Source organism: Accipiter gentilis, chromosome 25, assembly GCF_929443795.1.
Source record: "Accipiter gentilis chromosome 25, bAccGen1.1, whole genome shotgun sequence".
NCBI classification, from domain to species: Eukaryota; Metazoa; Chordata; class Aves; order Accipitriformes; family Accipitridae; genus Astur; species Astur gentilis.
In genome coordinates, this window is record NC_064904.1 from 9,037,071 (window position 1) to 9,061,591 (window position 24,521).

The window sequence follows — 24,521 nt, forward strand, 5'->3', positions numbered from 1 at the left end:
AGCCAGGAAGGAGAGTTTTGGGCAGTCGTCAGGGAAACTGCAGATGGATTAAACATTTTGGAGGGTCCGGGTATCTCTGTTGCAGGAGAATGAACAGCTGGGAGGAGAAGGAGACTGTGAGCACTCTCATTGCGGCTGGGAGGTGCTTCTCTGGGATTGTCTCCGGTTGACCCTGCGCATTTTTGATGGCAAAGCAAAGCCATTCTGTCATGCAGAACTGACGATGCAGAAGCCAGGGTGCACAGGAGGGCATTGCTACTTGTTTGGGTTTAGCATTTTGGCTATTCTGTTGCAAATTACCCAAAGGAACTGCTGTTCCTGGTGGCTGAAGTTCACAGTGTGGGACTGAAAACCTAACTTAAAGAAAAGGGAGGGAGAGCAGGAGAGAGGGTAAATATGCAGATTAGCTATCCTGAAGATTCAAAACAGAATTAATCGTTCTAGAAGCAAGAAAGCTTACATTTAAGATAATGAAAACAATGTCAGGTCACCAAGAAAAAACAGAGAATCACACGTTTAGCATATGCATATCAAGGTTTTTAATGTTATCAGAAGGGAAGTTCTTTCAAGAAATGCAAAGTATCCTGATTTGGCTTGAACACAAGTATTCCCTTAGAAATGCTAATCAGTTAGGTAAAATTCTACAGAAGAATATTTTGTACAGATCTTTTGTCCTACATATGGGTGAAACAGGAATAATTGCATGATGAGATATCTACTATGTTCCCCACACAGGGCTCAGTATGGTATCAGTTCTAGCTCTACCTTCATCCACAAAAGCACCCCTCGTAATTTTTTTCATTAGTACAGGCATGAGCATTTTACTGTACATTGCAAGCATCTTTTCAAGACATCACGTTCATGTTGTGCTTCTAAACATGCACAGATGTGTTTGGACAGGGCAATATGGGTTAATTGTAACTTTACCAGTTATATATTGCAAACAAAACACTGACAATAAAACAAGAGACAGAAAATCAATATGGTGTCAGACAAATTAATTATCAATAGTATATGGAGTTAAAAATAATGGAATGAGATCATCCACTTAGTTATTTTCAACGGTCTGCCTCTCTGTGATCCTCTTTTGAGTCTAGAAAATTCTCCATAGGTCTGCAAAAGCAGAATAATTACCTGTTCAGTCAAGCTCCTTTCTACACCTGCTTCTGCAATGGAAACTCAAACCCATGTCACCAGCCGCCACTCATAGCCCTTTGCCTCAGATCATACCACTTCCCACCTTGCTGGGACCTCCTGGTGCTCTTATGCTTTATTATCCTGACTGGGAAACGAGCAGTTCCAATTTCCAAATGTTTTCCCCTTCTCCCACTTCCTGCTCAGGCGCCCAGCACTGAAACCTGCCTAACCACTCTGCTGACCCTTACCTCCCACAAAGGAGGTACCTGCTCTTTCTCACTGCCTTCCCATTTCCCTGGCCTGGATTTCGTTCCCATGCATTCCTCATTCTCTCCCTGCTTCTTTTGGTCTAACCCCTGTTTTGCATCTTTCACATCAACCAGGCTTTCTGAACCTTTTCTTCAAACCTGGTTGAAGGGCTTTCATAGCTCCATCCCACCTGCAGCTCCTATAATCTCCTGTGCTTGATGCCTTTAGGCCAGGTTTCCAATTTGAATGACACAGTTACAGACTGTCCCTTTCCAAGACAAAAGAAAATGTCTTTGGGCCAAATCCTGAGCTGATATGCATCAGCTTGGCTCTCCTGATTCCAGGGGAAGGGTGCAGGCTCAGAGCAGCTGAGCAGTTCATATGCAGCTTTGCCCTAGGAGATAACTGGAGCACATCACACAGAGTTGAGAAGTTCTCATTACCCCAGTAATGGCTACGGCTAGTCCTGCCTAAAAGCCAAAGACGGGAGCGGGTATATTGGGTTTTTATAGTGGTGGGTCATTCACAGTTCTGTCAGATACATAATAGTCACAGCAGACTTTGTTTGGCTGTTTTCAAAAACTTGGAATTGCTTGGGGGGAAAGGGGTGAAAAGCAACAAAAGGACTTAATTAAAGCGTATTCACTGAGGTCACCAAGTTATGACACATACATTTGGTTAAACAATTACATTTTTGTTCATTGTCGCAAAAACTGGCAGTTCAGATTTACAAGGCCAGTTCCTGTCTGCTAACTCTGCTGGTCTGTCTGGAGTCTCCCCTAGTGTCAGCGTGTGAAAGCAGCGGCCTCCGATAACCAGCGTTTACATAGGACAAAACGTGATTTTTCGGGTCCTCCTCCTTCCTGGAGTACCAAGCTCTAATTAACAGGACTCGGAGGTCAGAAACTCAGCCTTTCGGCATTATGAGATCCTTTCATCAACAAATTATGGCTCAGATCATGCCTCCAGGCGCAGCCCCGGGACAGCAGTAGGTGATGATGGCGAGTCAGCCCCGGAGCAGCCCTGGGAGGCCGAGCAGCTCAGAGACAACCCCGGCAGAAAGCACTCTCTATCCCCAGCCTCTTCCAGCAGCAGCCTATAACCCTCCCCATGACAGCTCAGCCGTCCCTCCCATCCACTGCCCGCACACCTGCCCGTGGGAGAGGGAAGCGGCGGAGGAGCTCCACCCGCAGCACCCAACACCTGGGCACAGGCAGGTTCACAACATCCCTACTCCTCTGCACGGACACATAAATCTGCCCCAACAGGTTTCTCTCCCCAGCTGCAAAATGACTTATATATTCCGCAGTTGATAGGTCTCTGAGCAAGATAAATGAATTAACAGCAAGGGCCAAACCCTCAGCTGGGGAGATTTAGAGCCGCACAGATTTGGTGCAATACGGAGATTTAGTCTTTGGGGGTTTTTTCCCCTATATTTCCCTGCAAACCAAAGCTGTTGTCCAGCAGATTCTTCTTGCAGTACACTTTGACTGGAGATTATTCTATTGCTTTGACCATCCTTCTTTTTCATCCCTTTCCTTTTTTTGCACATTTTAACCTGATAGCTTTTAAATAAAAAATTTCAGTGCTTACATAACTTCCAGCGCACCACCCTGACTGATGAAAGCCAGCGAATCTCAGAGTAAAACCCACCTCAATAATGGTGCTACAAATGAAGAAATAGAAGACGCTTAGAAGAAAGTTGCCAAGAGAGGCTGCGAGATGCCAGATACAAGCCAGGGATGTGTCTGAGGAAACAAGGCAACTGCAAGAGATAAGGCGGCAAATGTAGAGATTTAAGCTTAAGAAATAAAGCAGATTTTTGTAAATCAGGACAATGATACAAAGATGAGAGAGGAAACCAGGAAGAACAATATTGAATTTATCAAGACAACACTGAACAAACAAAACAAAACTTGAAAGTACAGCAGTAGGAAGGAAACACAAGAGAGGGAAATACCACTTTATTGCAGTGCTGGGAAAGAGACAGAACTCTTTAAGTGACAGGGCACAAATCATTAAAAGGACTGGAGTATTCTACAGAGACTTAGAGTCCTGCGTTTAGAGCAACTAGCCGAGAAAAGAGTTTTTGCCTTCAAAAAGCACCTCTGAAATCGCAAATGAATGAAATGCGTGGCCTGACCAAAGCATACAGTAGGTCAAGGCACTGGCAGGCAGTTGCCTTTGATAATCCATGGAACAGCCTGTCAGACAGCAGTGTGCCCTTTCTGATGTCTGTTTGGTGTCCTGTATAAAAAGAGCTGTTGGTTCCCATTGCAGGAGATGTTTGTCTCTGTCACAAAAAACACCAGGGCAGTTGGCACAACTGATTCTCTGAGCAGAGATGCTGAAAGCTGACTGGACATAGAGGAATATTTTTTTATATATATAATATGGGCCACAGAAACAGAGATATTCTGAATGAAGAAATACAGCATCACAGCTGCAAACATACAAGATGGTGCCAAGTACTAGGACCTTTGAAGATTGCTTCAGAAAATTTTAGAAAGGTACCTTGAAGGGCATACACCAGCCTATAACACTAGCCCTGCCGATTTGACCGTTGGCCCCTGAGTATGACCATAGCAGCAGTATGGGATCAGAACAAAGTTCTGCATCATTCCCCAACTGTTCCCCAACAGATGCATATGAAGCATCTAAGGTCAAGGCAACATTAACAATATTCCTCCAGTCTTCTATTTTCCAGCCATGTGCAGCTCAGCAACTTCCCATTCCTGTATATTCAGGAATTCTCAGGGGGTTTCTCTTCCGTAAACTTGCAAAGTCTCCCCTTAAAGGCATATGAACTGTTAGAAACATGCAGCAAGGAGTTCTGCACACAGGGTGAAAAAACACTTCTGACCTTCCCCAGCTAGCATCATCTCACCCATCCCAATCCACCCACATGATTTTACAGACCTCAGATATCTCTTTCACAGTCTGAAGAGACCTTTTCTTAATTGCCCTCTTTCCACATCTTGGATCTTCCCTGTGGACCTTCTCTGAATAAGAACCATGCTAAACTACTTGAAAAAGAAAGCACCACCAATGGTCTTTGCAACTGATCTGTGGATCAATGGAAGGCACTTTGTTATCAGGATTAATGGGGTGGTTTTTAAGGACAGAAGGGGGCAGAGAAAACATGGTTTTTTTAAGAAAAAGAAGGCAGGAGAGTTGAGAGTACATTGAAATTAAGTTATTTTGGCCCAACAGGCATGCAGATATGCAAAGTGGGCTTAAGAGCATTTCTGTGATAGAAGTGGCCTGTACAACCAGAAGGGCAGAAGAGCCCTCCACCCGCGAAGCCACATGGCTCTGGAGCAGCCCAGCAGAATAGGCAGAAGGCGTCAGATCTCAGACCAGCCCATCTTCCCTACTGTCTTACCACGCTGGTCTGGGCTGCCACCGCGCCAAAAGCCGAAGCCCCTTGAGGACGGCAGCAAAATATGCCTTCCTCCTAATGAGCAGGAATGCATTTCTGAGCTACCTGTGAAGCTTCTTTCCACCCCTTACTCTAACCCTAAATTATTCTCAAAGGAGGTGATTTTGTACTGCCCTTCTCTTAACCTCCATTAAACCATCTTTAACGCTACAGTGCCCCTTAATTTCAGTGAGATCAACCACAGAGTAAGACACTATTCAGTGCGGGAGTGATCCCACCCTCCATTTTTGCCTCTGAGAATCAAAGCCTGGGAAAATATTTCACAGCTGATGTCTGTTCCCCCCCACCCCCGATATTTAAGAGGCCAGTCTATTTGTTTATAGTATTCGTTTGTCCCAGCCTAAGCAATCAAGTACTATCCTGCCTGGGGAGGACAACAACACTGGCAGAGCAGTAATGGACAAACATGTAGAGAGGAAAACGAGGGAAAACCAAGACAAAATGCTTGCAAATCTTTACATCTTCTTTAACATCACCTACAACCTTCTCTGGCAAATGCCACGTTAATTGCCAACGCTGTGGGTATGGTCTCCAATTAGGCAATCTGCAGAGGGTAAACACTTGGGCCAGATCTTGGAGCTTCTGCTGGTTTTTAGCAGCTACAGATCTGGCCTGGGATCTGCCGTTTACCCAAGACAAAGGCAAGAAAGAGTATGTCTTATACGTCATGTTAGCATTCGAGCAAACATCGTGTTTAATATTAGAAGCCGGTATGCATGTGGTTGCTTAGGAATGAGAAACATCCCTTCGATATGCCCTCCGATACGCACCGGGTTGCTGTGGGATGTTTTTGTGCATTCTACTTGAGCAGCTACCAGGGTCTGGAGTCCACGGGAACATGACATTGTAATCTTGGTCATGTTTTATTTATGGGGAGTAGTGCAGCAGATAGGGTGTGTTAACAAACAAAGATGATTGCTTCAGGGGCACTCTCTCGTCCTGAGGTAATTAAGACAAAGTAGTTTCACTGGTTGGGGGATTCATACTGCAGACAACCTTTCCCTTGCTAAAATGATCTGCAGCAACCAGGCCAAAAAGGCTAAATCAGAAGCAACATGGGTAGTGTTTTATCTTTGGTTAAAGGTGCATCATTAAATGGCACTGGCATAAATTATACTTCTTAAAAATCCATATAACATTAAAAACTACTGAGAAGAAAATGTCAGGCTCAGAGATGTGCAGATTTTCAGCTGGAAAAATATCCAAAGAATTGCTGCTGCAGCCCAGCATCTCTTTCATGGCCTGAACTGAAAACAGTGACTGTCACCAAGGCCACCCTAACCACAAACCCTGAGAGATGCTGGCCTGACAAAACATGTAAACTCGGAGTCAGGCTCAGCTGTCAAAGAATCTCAGCATCACGAGGGAAATCTATTCCACCACCAAAGGTCACAACTCAGAGACTTATGGCTGCTCACATTTGTTGGTTATTTGCAAACTGTACGGCTGTGATCACAGCCCTGCAGTACTCACTCCAGAGGAACTCACAGAAATACACACAAGGCACAGCGCAGGTTTAGCCAGGAAACACTGAGACCCTCCTCCTCGCCCATCACCTCTTCTCCCTTCTTTTGTCTCTGGCCCTATCCCTTCCACTGCAGCAAGTCCAGTAGGAAAACTCCCCCCAGCTCCTTCTCGCTTTCCATGGCAGGTCAGGCTCTTCCAGTGCTGGGCAGGTGTGTTGGCTGGCTGAGATCAGGCTGATCCCTTGTGGCCCAACACAGTCATGCTGTGCTCCCCCTGAAAGCAGAGGATAGCTTTGCCCCTTGCGGTTTTCAGCTGACCCATTGAAACCAATGGGAGATTTTTCACTGACTTGGACAAGCTCTGGGTGAAGCTTGTATGGAAAAACATCTTTTCTTATACCTTCAGATGTCGCTTGCCATAACAACACATCTACCCAAAGGATGGTTGTTCCTTTAGGACTGAGGAACCAGATCAAAACCCACCAGAATTGGACTCAGGAGATCTCTAAAAAACTTCTAGTTACTTCACGGAGTTTTTTGTATGACCTTGAACAAGTAACTTAACCTTTCTGTGCTTTAGATCCCCATTCATAAAGCTACTATAATAACGATTTTTTCTCTTACTGTTTTTACGTAAGCTCCAGCTTTGCTTTTCTGAGACAGTCGTAGTATATGGGGTATTTCAGAGGCATCAACAATAAAGTATTTCATTTTCAGGATTCCCCGTCTTTCACTAATAGGCTACATTTGCTGTGTAGGGTGCTTACAGCAGCGCTGCTGTCTTCTGTCACCATTAACCCAGAAGAGTGGTCTGCTCAAATGAGAGACAATTTGAAAGGAAAGAATAAATACACTTAATGAAACCTGACAGGTACCTTTCACACCTTTCCAGGGAAAGACATTAATTGCCCCCTTTGCTTTTAACTGTCCTACGTTGATATTTTAAAATAGATCAATATAGTATAAAACCAGTATCTTGATTGCTTGAACTGTATGTTTAATTAGGCTAATTTGCATTTTTCTCTGAGTTAAATTAAGGGCTAAATTCAGGTCTGGTGGAAGGAGGAGGAACTCTTTCCAAGGTTATGTTGCACTAGCTTACACCAGGTCTGAATCTGGTCCACAGGTCTCTACTTACGTTTGATAAATCCTGGGTGAAGGCAAGTGTTGCCATTGAACTCCCTTGTTTAGTAAACATTTTAAAAAATCTTTGCTCTTTTAAGATGCCAGTCAGGGGAGCCATGACCACCGATTTGTAGGGAAAGGAAATGTTTGCCAAGGAAAGGATTTGAGAGGTGCATAAGGTGAAATTCCTTGTGAAGGTACAGTGGATATGTTTCTTCTTCCAGGTACCGTGGAGGTGTATGAAACTATGGAGGGGGAGAACATCTTTACAACATATTTTTCCCTACTTGAGAGGAGTTGTCTCCCTCCTTCATTTTGCCTCCTTCTTCTGCTCTTTTTTGGATAAACAATCCAAATGACTTCAATATTTCCTCATCAAACATACATTGTAGCCTTCTGATCATTTCCTTTGCTCCCTTCAGGACAACCCTCCAACTGGCCTACATTTTTCTTGAATTTTAACCCACAACTGGATGTCCAAAGTGCTCACTATGCTGGACAGAGTGGGCAGCGTACACCATGTCATTTGCAGGCTACTCTCTTGTTGATACATTCCATGGTGATGTCTGCCTTTTTTTTGCAACAAAATGTTGTTGCCTCCCCATCACTTGTGAACCTTCATACCTCTTTTTCTGACCAATGGCTGCTTAGTGAACTTAGTGAGATATTAAAATCACTTTGAACACCACCACCAACCTTCAACACACTTTTGATCTCTCCCAACTTGGTTTGGTGTGCAAATATAATGTGTTGTCTCCAGACCAACTTCTAAGGTTTTAATGAAACATTGCACAGAACTGCTCCCAGTACTGACCCCTTAAAACCTGCTCCATTTTGAGAGTGGCTCTGTGTCTCTTTCTCTCCCTGAACAGAAAAGGTACCCTGAAGAGAAATTCAAGAGCACATAGGAATTCAAACAAACTGAAATATGATGTGTGTCTGGTAGACACAGAGGCAAGCCAAACAACACTTTACTTGTAAGTATGCAGCTTGTTCTAGTGTCCTTTGTGCTCAGAGGATCTGAATTCATTTTTGCTTAAGCTCCTATTTTGCTTAAGCAGCTGTCGTGTGGGAGAACTGCGGAAGCTGATCACCAGTCCTCTGGGCCAGGAGTGTTTCACAGGGACCAAGAAACTTCCCTTGAGCTACAATTACCTGTACAAATTAGTTCACATTAACAGTTTAGGGAGAAGTCAATGCCCAGTTTTGCGTGGCCAGAGGAAGAATGACCAAAACCTCATGTGTGGGAAAACAGCATGGTGAAGAGAAAACTATGGGTTTTACATTGAGGAATCACTCATCACCAGGATTAAAGTGGTAACATGAAATCACGTCTGAATAACAGCTAACAAAAGAAACAGTCTCCAAGTATGGAAAATCATGTGAACTATGTGGCCAGAGTTTCTGCATATCAAGACAAGTACGTACTTCTGGGAAAAATCGCTTGAGAGATGACATCAGACTGAAATGACAAAAAAGCTACTTAATCCTGCTGGCTGATCATTCACATACATCACAGAAGTTCCTACTGACATGCACAGTCTACCTAATTTACCAAGAGCTACAGGTTCCTGCTACTCTTTTTGAGGATTGACTTACTGGGGAAGTCACACTCAGTACCACAACGCCATCAGGGTAATTTGGTTTAAAACACTTCTTGCTTTAAAAAATCTGAAGAACATCGTAGTCTTTTTGAAAAATAATATTTGAAAATATATCAGATATTAAAACTATTTACCAACCTGGAGTGGATAGCACAAATTTGAAAATAATTCCCAAGTTATTTATTATTCATCATCTCAGATAAGTAAGTAAGCCTAGTTGCCTTGGCACAACAGAGCAATACTAATTTACACCAGGCAATGTCCCATTTTGGTTTGCTTCCCCACAAAGCAGAATTAGAAAAGGTGTTTCTCTAACTTGCTACTAAAAAAGAAAATTTTTTAAAAAATCTGCTTCTGCTTTCAGATCCACATCTGGGAAGAGAATCCATCTTCATAGGCATATCCTCATCGTCATAGATGGACAAGACATTCTACAGTCATGGTCAAACATCTGTTGCAGAACAAGATGTACCAACTGAAGCTCTACACCTGAGGTCCTCTCCTCTTCTCAGACTAGATTGATCTGCCAGCAGAGAACTGGCTAATCTACCCGACTTTGCATTAGAGTAGGTGAGGAGCACCCATGCAACTCTTCTACAGAAAGGATAAACTATGGCAGAGGAGTAAACTGCAAATACTTCACATATCAAACTTCAAAACTAGCACATACATAGAAACATTTTCATCATTGAACATTTTTCATAGAGAGAGACATGACTTCTGACTCAAAATGTGTTTTTCTCAACCAGAAAGTTCATGTTGTTAGTCACTGGTAGTTTGGACATTTTAAATAGCTACAATTTCATACCTTTACCTCAAGAGTCTTTGCAATGAGCCAAATTAGAGATCTAAATTTGAACCTCCTGCAGGTAGTGAGGTTTCCACCAGGGTCTCATTCTGAGAGTTTCTCCATGGGACTACTGGAACACTTATGAGACTTATGATCTGGAAATAACTCTGCAGTCTTTCATATCTAGTGAAATGGTTAGACCACTGTCCTGGCCATGTGCTGTTTAGCTTGAATTTGTGCTATCTGTTGGGTACAGTGATGGGTTTCTAGACCTGAAATATGGGGAGTTAGGACTTCTGTCTCTCTTTAGTAAAGATGAAGCTAAGCCACAAACTGAGAGAGGGAGTCTGGCATTCCAATTTCTCTATGTTCAAAAATGTTCAGACATTAAAAGTAATAATTTAAGCCATTGGAATATAAGCAGAATAATATCTATGACAGGAGACTGTTTTTCTAAAATACCTTTAGACCACTGCCTTATTTTCAAAAGCCATTTGGAAATGCAAGGCTTGTTAAAAATCGTTAGATCTTAGAACTCAAGTTACCTCTAAAATAGGATTTAAACTCCCATTTCACTTAGGTATTTTGAAATGTCTAACAGGCTTGATTCATCAATGATCCTCCAACACATTACTTTTTTCTGAACATTATTACCATGTGAAACATTATTTTCTCCCTTGTTTATATCTCTTAACATCTCCTTCCCTCTCCTCTTCTAATTTTGTAATTGCATCAATTCGTTCTGTCAGTCATTTGGGGGTATTTTGCAGGAATAGTGCTTTTCTCAGTGAAGCTGCATTATGTTACATCATTGCTAAGAAGTCAAAGTATTCTGTGATAAGTGCCTGGTTTCCAATTAGATTGCTGCAGCCGCATCCTGAATAGAAACTACTATTGTTATCAATATCAATTTTCCCTGGTTTTGCTGATGGTTCACATTGGGAATATATCATATGGAGACTTTACTCCTTTGGCCTCCTGCTTCACTCCAAAAATTATTCTCACTGTCACATCATGGAGAGTTAAATGAGGAGAGTTTGTTCTGGAGTGTTTCCATATCTGCTCAGCTTTTATGACTTATCTTGGTTTCTCTCATCTCACCCCATCTCACACCAGTGGGAAGACCCATGCACTATGATGAGTGAAGCCCAACATCCCTCAAACACACAGGTAGTTATATCCATCTTTTCGTATAAATTAATAAATATAGTGAGAAAAAGGATTATAAACATACCTCCCAGTGGTGCTTTGGTACTGTGGAAACTTCACATGCCCCAGATTAGTCTGGCTAGTCACTGAACTTTGCTTTATGATCTATTGGTTTCTAGTAAAAACCAGCATATTAAGGATTTTAATAGTGTCTAGTAAAATGTTATATATATGGACATTGCCCGCACGCAATGGCTGCTCCAGTTGTGATTTCTAGAGGGAAGGCAAGGGGTCTTCATTTATCACTGTAATATCCATTTCAAATCAGCTTTGCTAAAGTAACTGGCAATCTTAAGGATATAGTGCTGTGGACTAAAATTAGCTCAGTTACACTTGCCTGTTAATTAGGAGAAATTTGAATGAAATCAATATTATGCTTTAGCTTTCTAGACGTACACTTGAAATTTGAATCTAAGTTACGTACACAGAGATGTATACATAGTTTTTGCATGCTCACGCATATAACTTGTTAGTCATTGGACATCCGTTCTTTATGCTTAAAACATTTTTGAAGAGCAATGTGTTATTTTTGCATTACTGTAATTCCTAGCCAGTTCATAGGAATCATTAAAACATGATTGTTTCCCTTCACATTTTCATTAGCTTTGATGCTTTCTGATGATACCTATGTCTTCTACCATAATCAGCACTGGCACTTGCCAAATCTACATGAAAATACGTAAGTGGTCTTCACTTGCACAGGAGGTATTTCACAGGTATCCTGAGAGAATAAGAAATAAATGAAAAGATACACATAAAAGGAAACCTACATCTAACTTCTGTGCAGAAAAAGTAATCTGTAAATCAGTACATTGTCTGTATAATGCAATGGTCTCCTGATTAGTAATGGGAAATAGAAGAATTAGGATATCTTTTGGAACTAGCCTCACTCTCAAACTACAGTCCAACAAAGCCCTGAAGCACGTGTCCATTCTCAAAAAACGTAGTGCCATATCGTTATATCCTTTGATTAAACCCACAGGGTAATGGACAGTGACAAAACTGGCTGAAGAATCTTTTCTTACCAGGCAATTTTTTTTTTTCAATGGGTAGGTATAAAATTATATTTGATTCTGTTCTGCATAATGTCCTGTTTAGAAAAAGTACCGAAAGAAATAATCTTGCGTTGGTAGTGGATGGGCAAAAGGAGTTAATAGGTCTTTTCCAGCTCTAACATGTGTGATCCCAGAGAACAGTCTGTCATCTGTCAGACAGCGAAATGCATGTTGTCATTGAGTAGCTAAAGGTCAGCGTTTAGCTGAGCTAGGAGAATAATTCAGAGCAAATCAACTATTAGGCAAATGTTGCCTCTTTTTTGCTTACAAGTTGTCTGCAAATAGATCACAATTTTCTCAAATATATTCATTATTCAGAATTATTTCCTGAATGATTTTGGTGTATAATTATTGGTCTGTTCACAAGCCTTTCATTTTGAGTTTTCAGGCTGTTTTAATTGGATGTACAGTTCACATGGTATCTTTCTGTCCTTTGATAGGGTAAATGTAACTCTTTGACTCCACTTTCTCGTGGAAACATCTCAATTATGGAGTTAGAGTTAGATGGCCGCTGCTGTTCTGTTCTATGTTCTAATCATTTAAGTAAATTTTTTGTATATAAAACCACTAAGCCAGATTCAATCCCATGCCATACTTATGTGTAAATCAGGAGTAAATCTATTGAATCATAAGAAGCAATATGGTGTAGAATCAGTGTGAGGAATAAGGCCTTTGAGAAATTAAATCACCTTTATAACAGGTTTCTTCATTATAATAACTACAACGCTGACTTAAAGTACCTCTCCTTTCATACCAAAGTTTGAACTCCATTGGTTTCATTTGGATTTCACGAAGATTTTTCTAAACCTTTTTCCTTTCTTGATTATAACAGAGTTCTTCTTGGGTTACACAAGCATGTGTGATACAGGAACATCCAACCCGAGGATGCTGCAGAGAGACTCATTCGGATTTAGTTGTTTGCAGCCTTGTTTGTGTGATTTCTCGCATCTCCTCTGTCAAAAGGGCGTAATCCAGCTTTTTCCCTCATGCCAACATGTGAGTAATCGGGGGTCTGACAGACAAGCTCTAGCAGATCCAACAGTAATGAGTTAAGGCATCACTACTTCTAGGACGTCCATGCTTCTCCTTGCCGGGCAGATAGCACCTCCCCGAGCAGAGGCAGTGGACGGAAAGTCCCCTCGCACCTTCAAACCCTCCTGGCCACAGGCCAGGGTGCACAGCAGCGGCTGCTGCCGCTCCGTCTTCAAACATCGCATCAACATCTGCAAGGCCTGCAATGCCTTTAAAGCTGACAAAATGACACAGCAGTGTAAAGCTCCACTAGAGTGAAGTCATGTTTATGGGGTGTCAAAAACACCCCATTCAAATGCAAACTGTACAAAATTTAGAAGTAAAATGTAACAGCCTTTACAGCTCACTGCAGAAGGCATTCAAAATGAACATGGCATTTTGGGAATTACAGCGTGAACTATTGCCCAATATAATTGTCAGCGTCGGGTTCTGATTTCATTTTCACTGGTTTTTCATGAGTGCAACTTTTCAAAGCCTGTAACTTTTATATCACTCTGCAGCCTTGATCCAGCAAAGCACTTACACACATACCTAAATTTAGATTGTAGATTCAGGGAGCCTGAGATCAGGAAGGGACCATCTGTAGGAGCTCTTCTGTAGCACAAACCACTTAGCTTCCCCTCCTGACTTCTGAGTTGAGCCAAATACTTTAAAGTCCAGGAGCAGTTCCTTTGAAATGAATTTCAATTACCCACCTGCTTTGAATCACAAGCCTGTTACATGGTTTGTTGGACCAGGGCCTCCAGGAAATCAGAATCTGGTCTCCGACACTCCAAATCTTTACTGAGCTTTCCAATAATGGTTTGAATAACAATTCTCTCATTTAAGATTTCCATGCATTTGCTAACAGGTTGGCTTGATAAAGAGTATCAGGACAGCGAACTGCCTGTAGCTGTCAGCTCTTATCCTCAAACTGCAAATTGTGCAAAATTCTGCCTTTAACTGTGCATGCCTTCATCCCTAGCTGAGGAGGAGGAGCAGATGTGTAGCCGCAGTTACGTTTTGGTGCTTCTCACATGGTAATACGCAGTCTGTGGCCCAAATTCAGCTCCTGCTTAAATTGGTAAGCCTTCTCCCTATTTGCATTGGCATGCAAGAAGCAAAACACGTTAACGAACTTAGGTGCATACAGCACATAGTTAAGTTTATGGGGTTGGAAAGGAACACAAGAGCAAAGCACATCTCACCATCTTCAGAAAACTGTGCTAATTGCCCAAACGTAACATAATTTCCTATGAGAAAGTTGACCGTTTCTAGCATTAGTCTACCACTTTCTCTCAATACCCCTACGCAGGAAATACTTGACATTATATTTAAGTTCAAGAGATGTAAGCAGGACTTGAGCATCTGCTTAGCATCATGCAGGTGCTCACGTGTCCTCCCCAAACAAGAATTCTCTCCTGATCGACTCCCACGAGAATCGACAGAAAATACAGCACAAGCTCTATCATCTGTACTGAAGCTTCAACTTCTCACTCCCTTCTTTTTACCCTTTCCCACCCCTCAATTTCAAAAAAACAGGAAAGACAAGATTTGGAGATCAAGTCAAATGTCCAATTTATTTTTATAACTTGAAACTGGAACAAACGTTGTTTTGAACGAGCGTACAAATGAAATGGTAGACACATGCTGAACTCAACATTGTGACAATAAGGGAAAAAAAAGAGGCCAAAAATCTTGTACAGAGAATAAAAGGAACAATAAATATTTCACTAAGCCATATTGAAATGACCTCCAGCCATCTCAACATTTTATCCATAATAAAAAAAAAAGTGCTCGTTTTTTAAACAGAGCACAAATACCAAGCAATAATAAATAGTTCCAAACTTGTAGTAAAAGACAAAACCTCCAAGTAAACAACAAAAGCTCATACAATAAGTAATAGAAAAAGGTAATAAAAATATTTTGCCTTGCCGGTACAAATGCAAACAACTTAAATCAACGTTACTTTGCTTTGCAGTTCTAAAATACAAAGAGCACCATAAAAATGAGTTTGCCTGTGATAAACAAAACCTTGGACTGTCTTTTACATAGGACTGGGATGAAATGCTGATTTTTTGACCCTTTCCTTAAAAATCAGTATTTTTCTTTCTAAAACCAGGTTCTTGGACCTGTCCTGTTGCCAAGGGATTTGACTGGAGTTTTGCTCTGGACTTCAAAGGCAGCAGGACTAGACACAATAAAAGTAATAAATTCAACCTTAAAATAATAATAAAAAAAAAACCTATTTAAATTGTGAAAAGAACTATGGCAGCATTCTAGCTATTTTATGTCTATGTTATATTGTGCTTATGGCCTAGTAAACTACAGTTCTTCTAAGCAAGAAGAAAAGGAGGGCCATTTCATTATCACTACAGTCTGCAGAAACACAACCCTTGTGCTTTTGGGTGACTTGTTTCAGTGATCTAAGTCACAAAATTAGACAACTGCTGGTGTTAGCTATCCTGGATAATTAAGAACAACAGGGAGACTGGAGCTCCTGAACAACTTACACTAAAATGAAAGGTGAATTTCTTTCTTAAATCAACAAATTGTGGACTGAAAATATGCCGTTAACTTCTGATCTTCATTACACTGATGCATGTCCAAGGGATTCTGCTGAGTTCTGTGACATGACTCTGGATTTATACTAACGCCAGGGACCTGAATTTTCACCAAAAAGTGAAAATGTGCCTTTAAGGGACCAAATTCCAGCCTCAGCTACACTGGAGTAATCCAGGACTAAGAGTGATGAATAATTCTTGATTTATATCAGTTTAATTGAGATCCAGAATTTGTCCAGAAGTCTTAAGGGTACGTTGTTCAAGCCAGGAAGACATATATCTATCTGTTAGGTAGCTGGACCAAATTCTCCCTGCTGTCACACCCATGCCTCTCCAATTGCTCCAGCAGTTCTGCACCGATGAAAGCAGCAGAAGAATTTGGCATGGCAATAGGTTTTGTTGTTGTTGTTTTTGTTTTACGTTTTACCGTCACTTCCTGCAAGAGCGGTGAGCATTTTCTCCTTCTCCCCTTCACTAGAGCTTCAGTGCCTCTTCTGCCACCTGTCTTCCCCTCGACCCAAAAGGGAGAGAGCGTGAGAGAGAGAGAGAGAAAGAAAAGCAAAGAAGAGAGAAATCAAAAGGCACAGGATTTCATCCCAGTCCCTCAAACATTCAGAAATTTATGGAATGTACAATTAGGAGTGAACAGCAGCAAAGCAGCTAAAAACATGGACTGGCAAGACCTGTACACGGAGTAGGTCCTGTTCTGACAGGGAAGAGGAGGGCTGTGCCTGGACCAATTTTACTTCAACCTGGTTACAGCTGTACCAACAGCAGACCATTTTACCATTTTGCGTCGAAGTGGAAGCAACAGCTCTCACTTTTTGCTATGAAACGACTTTCTTCCAGAGGACGGTGGCAGGGTGTGGGGGGCAGTGAGGTGGGGGGTGGCCAGGACAGGGAAGATGTGTCGGACATCTTCGTGTTTAGAAGGGGTGGAAAAAAATCTCCTCTCTCTCTCTCAAATCTGCGGGGAAGCTGTGGGATGTCACCCCAGACACCTTTACGGGAACAGAATTTCATTTCACATGAATAGGCAATAACCATCCAGCCTGGTTCAACCATACCTGGTAAAACCTTGATGCAAGGGGTCCAGGCAACTTTGAAGTTATTTAGAGCCCTGTGGGAACAGCACTTTTTTGTAGGCCATTTCTGACAAAAAAAAATATATATACAACTAAAATTATCTGTGAACAACAACAACAAAAAAATTAAAAATAAAAAAGCACTTAATTATTTTGTTTTGTTTCTTTTACTCAAAGGTCGTCTAACAACCCCCTTTTTTCCTGTACAATAAGGACTTCACATACAAATTTTTTTTTATTTTTGCAATATTTTATCCTGCCAAATTAAAAAAATATATTATGGCAGCCTGTTTGTTTGTTTTTATTTTTATTTCCAAATTCACTAACAAAAAGGTACATTAAATCCCTTTAAAAGGACAAGCGTACAGTTAAAAAATTACAAGCTTCAGTAAAAATACAGCAAGTGCCTACATCATATGAATCAACCAATATCAATATCCATTCCAGAAGGGGAAGGGAAGGGGGGAAAGGGAGAAAAAAAGAGAAAAATAGGTACAGGTCAGAAACGTGATTTTTTTTTTCTGCAAAGCAATAACAATATTAAGCACTTTTTTCTACATACTTTTTCTACATGGTGTAGCAATCACCTTTTAATCCCCAAATACAAGATTCTATACATTTTTTGAAATAAAAATTCAACACCCAAGGCAGAAAAAAATTTACTAAAACTCAAGACTTTACAGTTACAGTGACAAGAACAAATTTATAGACCCACCATTTAAATTTTACTGCAACATTTTCAAGGAAAAAAGAAAAGGGATTTTTTTTTTTTTTCTTTCTGGTTTTGTAAAATGCCCAGGCATTCTCCATTATTACAAATACTGGTCCACTTTTACAGTAATCAAGAAATTTTAATATATATAATATATACTAAAACCCCGTCACCAAAAGAAAACAATATACACATGGCCATTATGGCATTTTTTTTTAATAACCTATTAAGCAAACTTTGAAAAAAAAAAGATTGCTCAAACACACATACACACAATTTCTTTTTTACCCTTGTATGTATTCAATACTGTAAACGTATTTTAAGACAGAGTGCACTAAATTTAACTTTAAAAAAAAAATTAGCCGTTGTTCCTGAATTGTTTTTTCTCATTCAATGATAACAACTTGTAATTTGTGTCATTTGAGTTTTAATTCAGCAGTAAATCATTTCCATTCCATTTCCTAAGCAGCGTTGTCCTGAAAAAAAAAAAAGGCTGAGAATAATTCAGCTAATGGATGTCCGAAGTTGTGCTGGGTATACATCTTCATTTGATTGGGTCTTATGGCATTTTCATGTCCACTATCTTCAACCAGTAATTTTTTTTTTTTTAAGTAAATGTGGCTCTTTTTTTCTAAAGAATGTACTTTTCTTGTTTTACTTTTTTTTTTTTAAAAGTCTTTTCATTTCACAAAAACGTTTTGCATTTGTCTCAAGAGACTCAAATAGGAAGATCAGTTTTCAAGGCACTCACGTCAAATTGAATGGCAGTAGAAAAACTGTCCAATAAATTATTTTTATTTATTTTTCTTTATAGTGCCAGTATTGTGAATGCCATGCTTAGCAACACTGACACTTAATCTCAGCTGTTCCCTTACAGTTTAACCCACCTTTGGGCCAAGTAGAAGAATATGATGTAATTTCTTGTTGAGAAGCCATTTTTCTCTTAACCACAAACAAAAGCTTTAAAGTGCGGGTCAACATAATTAAAATCTCTAACCATAATTCTCCACTGTTTGCTAATATTAGTCATAAAAGGCTTTAAAAAATTTGGAATTTGAAAGTAGAGCAGGTGCATTTTTCTTTTCTTTACTTTTTTCTGTCGTAATGCTTTTATCTGAATACAATCCCATTCTGTTCCTAATTAAGCCAAGGGGAAAACTCTTACCAACTTCAGTAGGAGCAGAATCTTGCCCAGACAGGTAAATAAACTAGAATTTGTTTTTCCCTTCCTTATAATAACATCATTGTACATCATATAAGATAGTTCTAATGTTTCTATTCATAAACCAAATGCCTATGAGTTGAGGCTTTTCATTGAGAAATTCACACTTTCCCATCCTCTAGTAATTATTTTGACTACAACAACTCTGGACTAAAGTAGATGTCCTGACCTCAAATCTATGATTTTGCAGTTTAAAAAGAAAAAAAGATGGCATTTGGCTCCTCCAAGGTTCGAAAAGAATATTACAATACTCACGATGTACTTTCAATGTCTCTGGGAAGAGTGGCAGGAGGCGAAGAGGGTGGGAAAGACACCCCAAAAAGTGACAAAATGGCACCATTATGTTGCCATAGCTTTTAACAACAGGAAGGAACTGTTTAAGAATGTTTCTGGTTTTGGAATGTAGCTGCCTTCTACACCTATGTCTTTTTTGTTGTCATAACTTTAGTGATGAAATCCATCTAGAAAAGGTCTCTATCGTCAGCAACATTGTCAGTGCTACATGTTTGATCCAATTGCAAAAGAAAGTGCTAATTTTAAAGATTGTTATCCGCTGTATAATTTTGTTTTCCCTAATCTTCAAGGTTATTTAAGAAGAGGAAAGGGAAGAAAAAAAGAAAGAATTAAAAAAAAAAAGGAAGATTTCTGTTCAAATGCTGGCTTCTTCACAAGAAATTACACACACTTAGCTTAAATTTCAACAAAGCAGCGGCCCAAAAATTATAATTTTAAAAGATATGTTTCTCCCCTACAATGCAAGTAATCTCAGGCTACGACTGGGTAAAATTAAACAGGGATACCCAACAAAATTTTAAAAGAAATTTAAACAGAAAGAATAAAAAAAAGTACCTGCACATGCCAAAAAATTACAAAAACCCAATAAATACAGAAATTATTGCACAGTTAAAAGGCTCCACAATTTTTACTGCCTTAATCAACCCTCGGGTTTAATAGAACTTTGTAGACACAGGTTATATTTAAGTGCCAAAGTCTGGCACCTACCATAGTTATGCTAAGTTATGTTTACGGAGGCAAGTTAGGTCATCTTTTCTCAGTTGGCAATAGTTAAACTGTACAAATAAAATGTTACCTAGACCCCTGAAATTTAACCTAGCGGGGGCGTGGGGGGAGGGGGGAGGGGGGGGGGGGGCCTTAGCTTCTTTCTGCCTGCTCAATTTTGACGTCATTTGTCAGCAAATGTTCTCCATGCCACTTTTTCATGTGTTTCTCCAGGGTGCTGTAAACACTGAAGGGCATCTGGCAAATGTCGCAGCGGTAGACCTCCTTCCCTATCTGGCCATGCGTTTTCATATGGCGCGTCAGCTTACTGCTCTGGGCACATGCATAGTTGCAGAGCTCGCATTTGTAAGGCCGCTCTCCAGTGTGGCTCCGACGGTGCACCGTCAAATTGCTGCAGTTCTTAAAGACCTTGCCACAGTACTCACATGTATCGCTCCTGCGCCCTTCCTTCGAACTGGGTCGCCCGGGGCCGGGGCCACTGATGTGGGGGGTGCTGCCTCCGCTCGCCGTGCCGCTGCGCCCTGAGAGCCCCCCGTCCAGCATGTCCCCTGGCGGGGTGGAGAAACGCAGGCTCCCGTTCTCCGACGAGTGCTCGGAAGAGGTCGCGAAGGGGGATTGTCGGGAGTCTGTGAATCCGAGGAACGGATCCTTCATGAAGTGCCGCGATGCTGCATACCCTACCAGCCACTGGGAGTAAACGTTTTCGGAAGGTATTATCGTTGCTGGTGGCAAGTCCAAATCTTTCTCTACCTTTATTCTTTTAGAGGAATTGTTTAAACTGGGGCTCGTGATAGGCGTCGGCTTGCGGGGGAACAAGTTTGGGAAGGGTTCACCCGGGCCAAAGTTTCTTCCGTTGACCGTCCCTTCCTCAGTGCGGTCCAGCTCTCCCACCACTGAGTCCTCGTCGCCTGGATCTCTCTGACAGAGGTCTCGGGGACACAAGTCTCGCTGGTCAGAAGACCTTTTCATGAAGCTACTCCTCTTCTGTTTTTCAGCTAGCATGTCGTTATATTGCTGGATGGCACCTAGACTTACATTCTCGATGACTTTTCCCAGGACGAGGGATTTCTCATCCGGCAGCGACTTGGAGCCGTTTTCTCGGTTACGACTCAGCTCTGAGTCCATACTGAAGCTCGACTCTGGCCGGCTCTCATTTTCGAGCTCCTCTTCCTCCTCCTCCTCCTCTTCCTCTTCTTCATTGTCATGGCCCAGGGAAGGATCGCTCTCGTTCCTGAAATCTGCCTCACTGGATTTCAGTCCCTCTCCAGTGAGCTCGCTTGTGCCCGGCTCTGGGGAGCTAGTGGTGGATAGTCCATCGTCTGACCTGCCCGTCATGGAGCCAGCTTTATGCATATGCGTTTTCATGTGGCGTTTTAGCTTGCTGGCCTGGGAGCAAGCGTGGTCACAGAGCTGACACTTGTAGGGCTTTTCTCCCGTGTGACTGCGCCGGTGCACGATAAGGTTACTCTGGAACTTGAATGTTTTCCCACAAAATTCACAGGACTTGCTCTTGGCCTGAGGCTGGGGAGGCGTAGTGCTGCTGGGGGGCATGGGGGGCAGTGGTGGGGTGCTCAAAAAAGGTGATTTCGGACTCGGCTGGAAAGGATTCAACAGGCGATGCATAGGGTTGGTGCGACTGGGTGAGACTGGCGGAGGGGTGGAACTGTTTCCTGCCAGCTCTCGAAGCCTTCTGGAGAAATCCATCGCTGGGGACTCAATTGCCATGGGGTTTAAACGCATAACTCTGTCAAAGGCACTGGGATGCTGGGCAACTAACCCCATTTCTTCGGCACTAAGGCGATGTGGATCCAGATGATGACGAGGCGGTGGGCTGAACAGGGGAGGCGTGTTTGGGAGCCGACCCTCACCAAAGCCAGGGTGTTCGCGCAAGATGGGTCCTGTCATCCGCAAAAGATTGAAAGGGTTGTTGTCTCCAAGGAAATTCATCAGCGGGGACTGTGCAACAGTCTCCGGTCCCAGAGGAGGAGGGATGGTGATGCGTGGAGTAAGGGAACTGTTTGAAGGGCTTGTTTCCAGGTAGATGCGGAATCCATGTGTGTTCTGGGCATGCTGAAGCAAGAACCAAGCACTATTAAAAGGCTGCTTGCATGTTGTGCAAATATAGCTTGAAGGCTCATCTTTACCTATAAAAGAAAAACAGAAAGAACACTCAAAAAATAATACAGCGGAGAACATTTAAATACAGTTGGCATGCACTTTATTTTGCTAGCACATTTCCTCCTTGGCATTTCTGAAAGAAGGACTTAATTGCAATGTATTGACTGATATAAATTGTTGAACAGCACATTTACTTACCACGCTTATTCACTTAACATGTATGACAAATATCACACATACGCATTGGTGCTATATAAGTTTATATCCTCTAACTTGCAAATAAAACCTTCCTTTATGATGCATAAGGATCCAAATCCTTTCACGTGTTTATTCCACAAAAAGGAACTTGTTTCAAGGGATTTATGACTACAGACAAAAAACAAAGAAAATGCAGTGTGGTAGGTTTTACAAGGCACCTGCAAGAAGCTTCAGTGTCATTCTCACTCTTTCATTTTATATTTTTGTATACTTCATGCAGCAGTCCCCTGAGATCTTGCTGAATTTAATTTATACATGCTTCAGTCATGCCAGCACTTCCATTTTTAAAATACTATGTAGGTATTTAGCTGCACAAGTCCTATTCAAGTCAACAGGAGCTTGGAAAGCGTACCCTTGCATAAACCACTTTGACTTTCTTTTTGCCAAAACACCAAGAAGCCACTCAAATGAAACATCCGGTAATCAAAGCCGACAGCACAGTTGCAATTAACAGTAACAAACGTTGGGCCGTGCTTGAACTGGGTCCCAAGAATTTCTGAGCCTGAGCCTGCCCTCCAATGCAGAAATGCTCACCAGAGCCAAAAACATTGTTCTGTTTGCCTTTCTAGCCTCTTTGAACGACTGCATAAAGGTGGAAAGCATTCCTTTAACCTTGATTCAGCTTTACATAAAGTACAGGTGTGGACAAGTCTGCACTACAGTCATAATTTTGCTAGCTAGAAAATTCCAGTCCTGGGCACGATATAAACTTTGTGCTATCTTCAAAAAGCACTTCCCCCCGCCCCCCCTAGCCACCCTTCTTTTTTCAATGCCTCTGCAAGACTCTGATAAATTCATAAATACGTGTCAGCTTGAAAATCACAATCCAGGATTTGTTTTGTTGTTGTTTTTTTTAAATGAGGGGGAGGTTTCCTGAAAAAACAACTACCCATTTTGGAAAATCTAAAATTAATTTCTTGCTTGTTTGTTTGTTTATGAAAGCACGTATTTTGGCTAGCAGTGGCCCTGCTGCACCTAAAGGCACTAAACTTCCTGAAAGTTCAAAGCCTGAACCAAGCTTCCCGCCTGACCCGTATCTGCAGAACAACCCAAAGGAGGCCCAATCCCAGCCCCTCCACAGGAGCTCAGGTCCAAAGCTGAACTACACGACCCCTTTCTAGATTGAGGAGACTGCAATTCATAAAAGCCTATTGCTTGAGCTTGAAAATGAAAATGTATAAGGTGAACAGAACCGTATTATTGAAACTACCATTGTAAAGAGGAAGACTGACTCATAGCAGTCAAAAAAATAAAAGAAGAAAAAAATTGAACTCAGGCACACCGGGCAAAGCAGGATTGCTGCTGACTGAATTCCCCTCTTCTGGCTGTTGCAGGAATGGCCGCTGCTAACAAAACCTACAAAACCTTAGACAAGGAGGCTAGAAGATTATGTGCCTACCTAACAGCCTGTCAGTCTATCTAATCTTATCACCCAATGAACATCCATAAAAGCGTAAAGGAAAAAGCATCTATCAGATTGAGACTTATTTACAAAGGTAGGTGATAAATGTGGTGCAGCTCCTCACGCTCCTATTGATTTAGTAGGGCTATTGCTGTGGATAGCATCTTCAGACCCCGATTTCGGAGAAGGCGGCTCTTCACAGCCAAGAAAAAACATACACAACACAGCGGGCATTTCTGCCTGGCTGACATGGCCCCTGTGCCCCGGCCCTGCACGCTGCGTCGTACGGGACAGACTCAGTTGCTTTGATTAATCTCTAACAACCGCTATTAGAAAAAACACAAGTTTGGGAACTGTACTCCGCTTGGAAAAAGTGCCCGTAAGTGCTATTGACAGTAATGAAAGCCACATACAATCACAGAAAGGAACTGATACATTATCCCTTAAAAATCTACTCAGCACTGAGGCATAGGGAATTTTATGTCAGCTCCGCAGCCAAAGCAACAGTAAATGCTCCCATTATTACTTCAAATATTTAAATTTCTGTTTCTTAGAGAAATATGATGAAAATGTCTAGACCTTTAACTTTTCTTGCACAGCAACATGTGTAGTATAAAAAGTGACAGAAATCACTGAAGCAGACTAAAGTATATAACATACTCTGTCAAAAGCTTTTTTTAACAATATGTTTTACCTCAGCTCACCCTAGAATAGATTTTAATAAAGCCCCTTCCAAAGTGTGATCTAATAGCAAATGAAGTGCAGCATCTTACAAGGTCGTATATCTTCAAATTAAAGACTGCTCTGCACCCTTCACCTTCATTTTATCCACTCTAATTAATCGATTTATTACCCACAGCTGTTCGATTCTTTCATTTTTAAAGTCACAGCATGCATTCTTCTTTGTTGTGGGGTTTTTTTCTCTAAAAAAATAAAAGTGTGTGAGTGTGTGTGCGTGCATTCTCCTTGCTTAGCTCAAGAGCTGACAGGAGGAAGAAAACAGCTGTGTATTAGAGAACGACGACGACAACAGCAACACGTTTACTTCAGCA

At 41.5% G+C, this 24,521-nt stretch overlaps 1 protein-coding gene across 4 annotated transcripts in view; it reads right to left on the bottom strand.

Annotated features, from left to right (window-relative positions):
• Window positions 1-14,692: 14,692 nt before the first annotated feature.
• The window catches only part of BCL11B (BCL11 transcription factor B), a 96,607-nt gene continuing 86,778 nt past the window's right edge, over window positions 14,693-24,521 (bottom strand). For all 4 annotated transcript variants that reach the window (XM_049828913.1, XM_049828911.1, XM_049828912.1 and 1 more), the window contains one exon: window positions 14,693-21,835. In XM_049828913.1, the coding sequence (XP_049684870.1) occupies window positions 19,824-21,835 (2,012 nt within the window). In that variant the 3' untranslated portion in view covers window positions 14,693-19,823. The remainder of the gene's footprint in view (window positions 21,836-24,521) is intronic.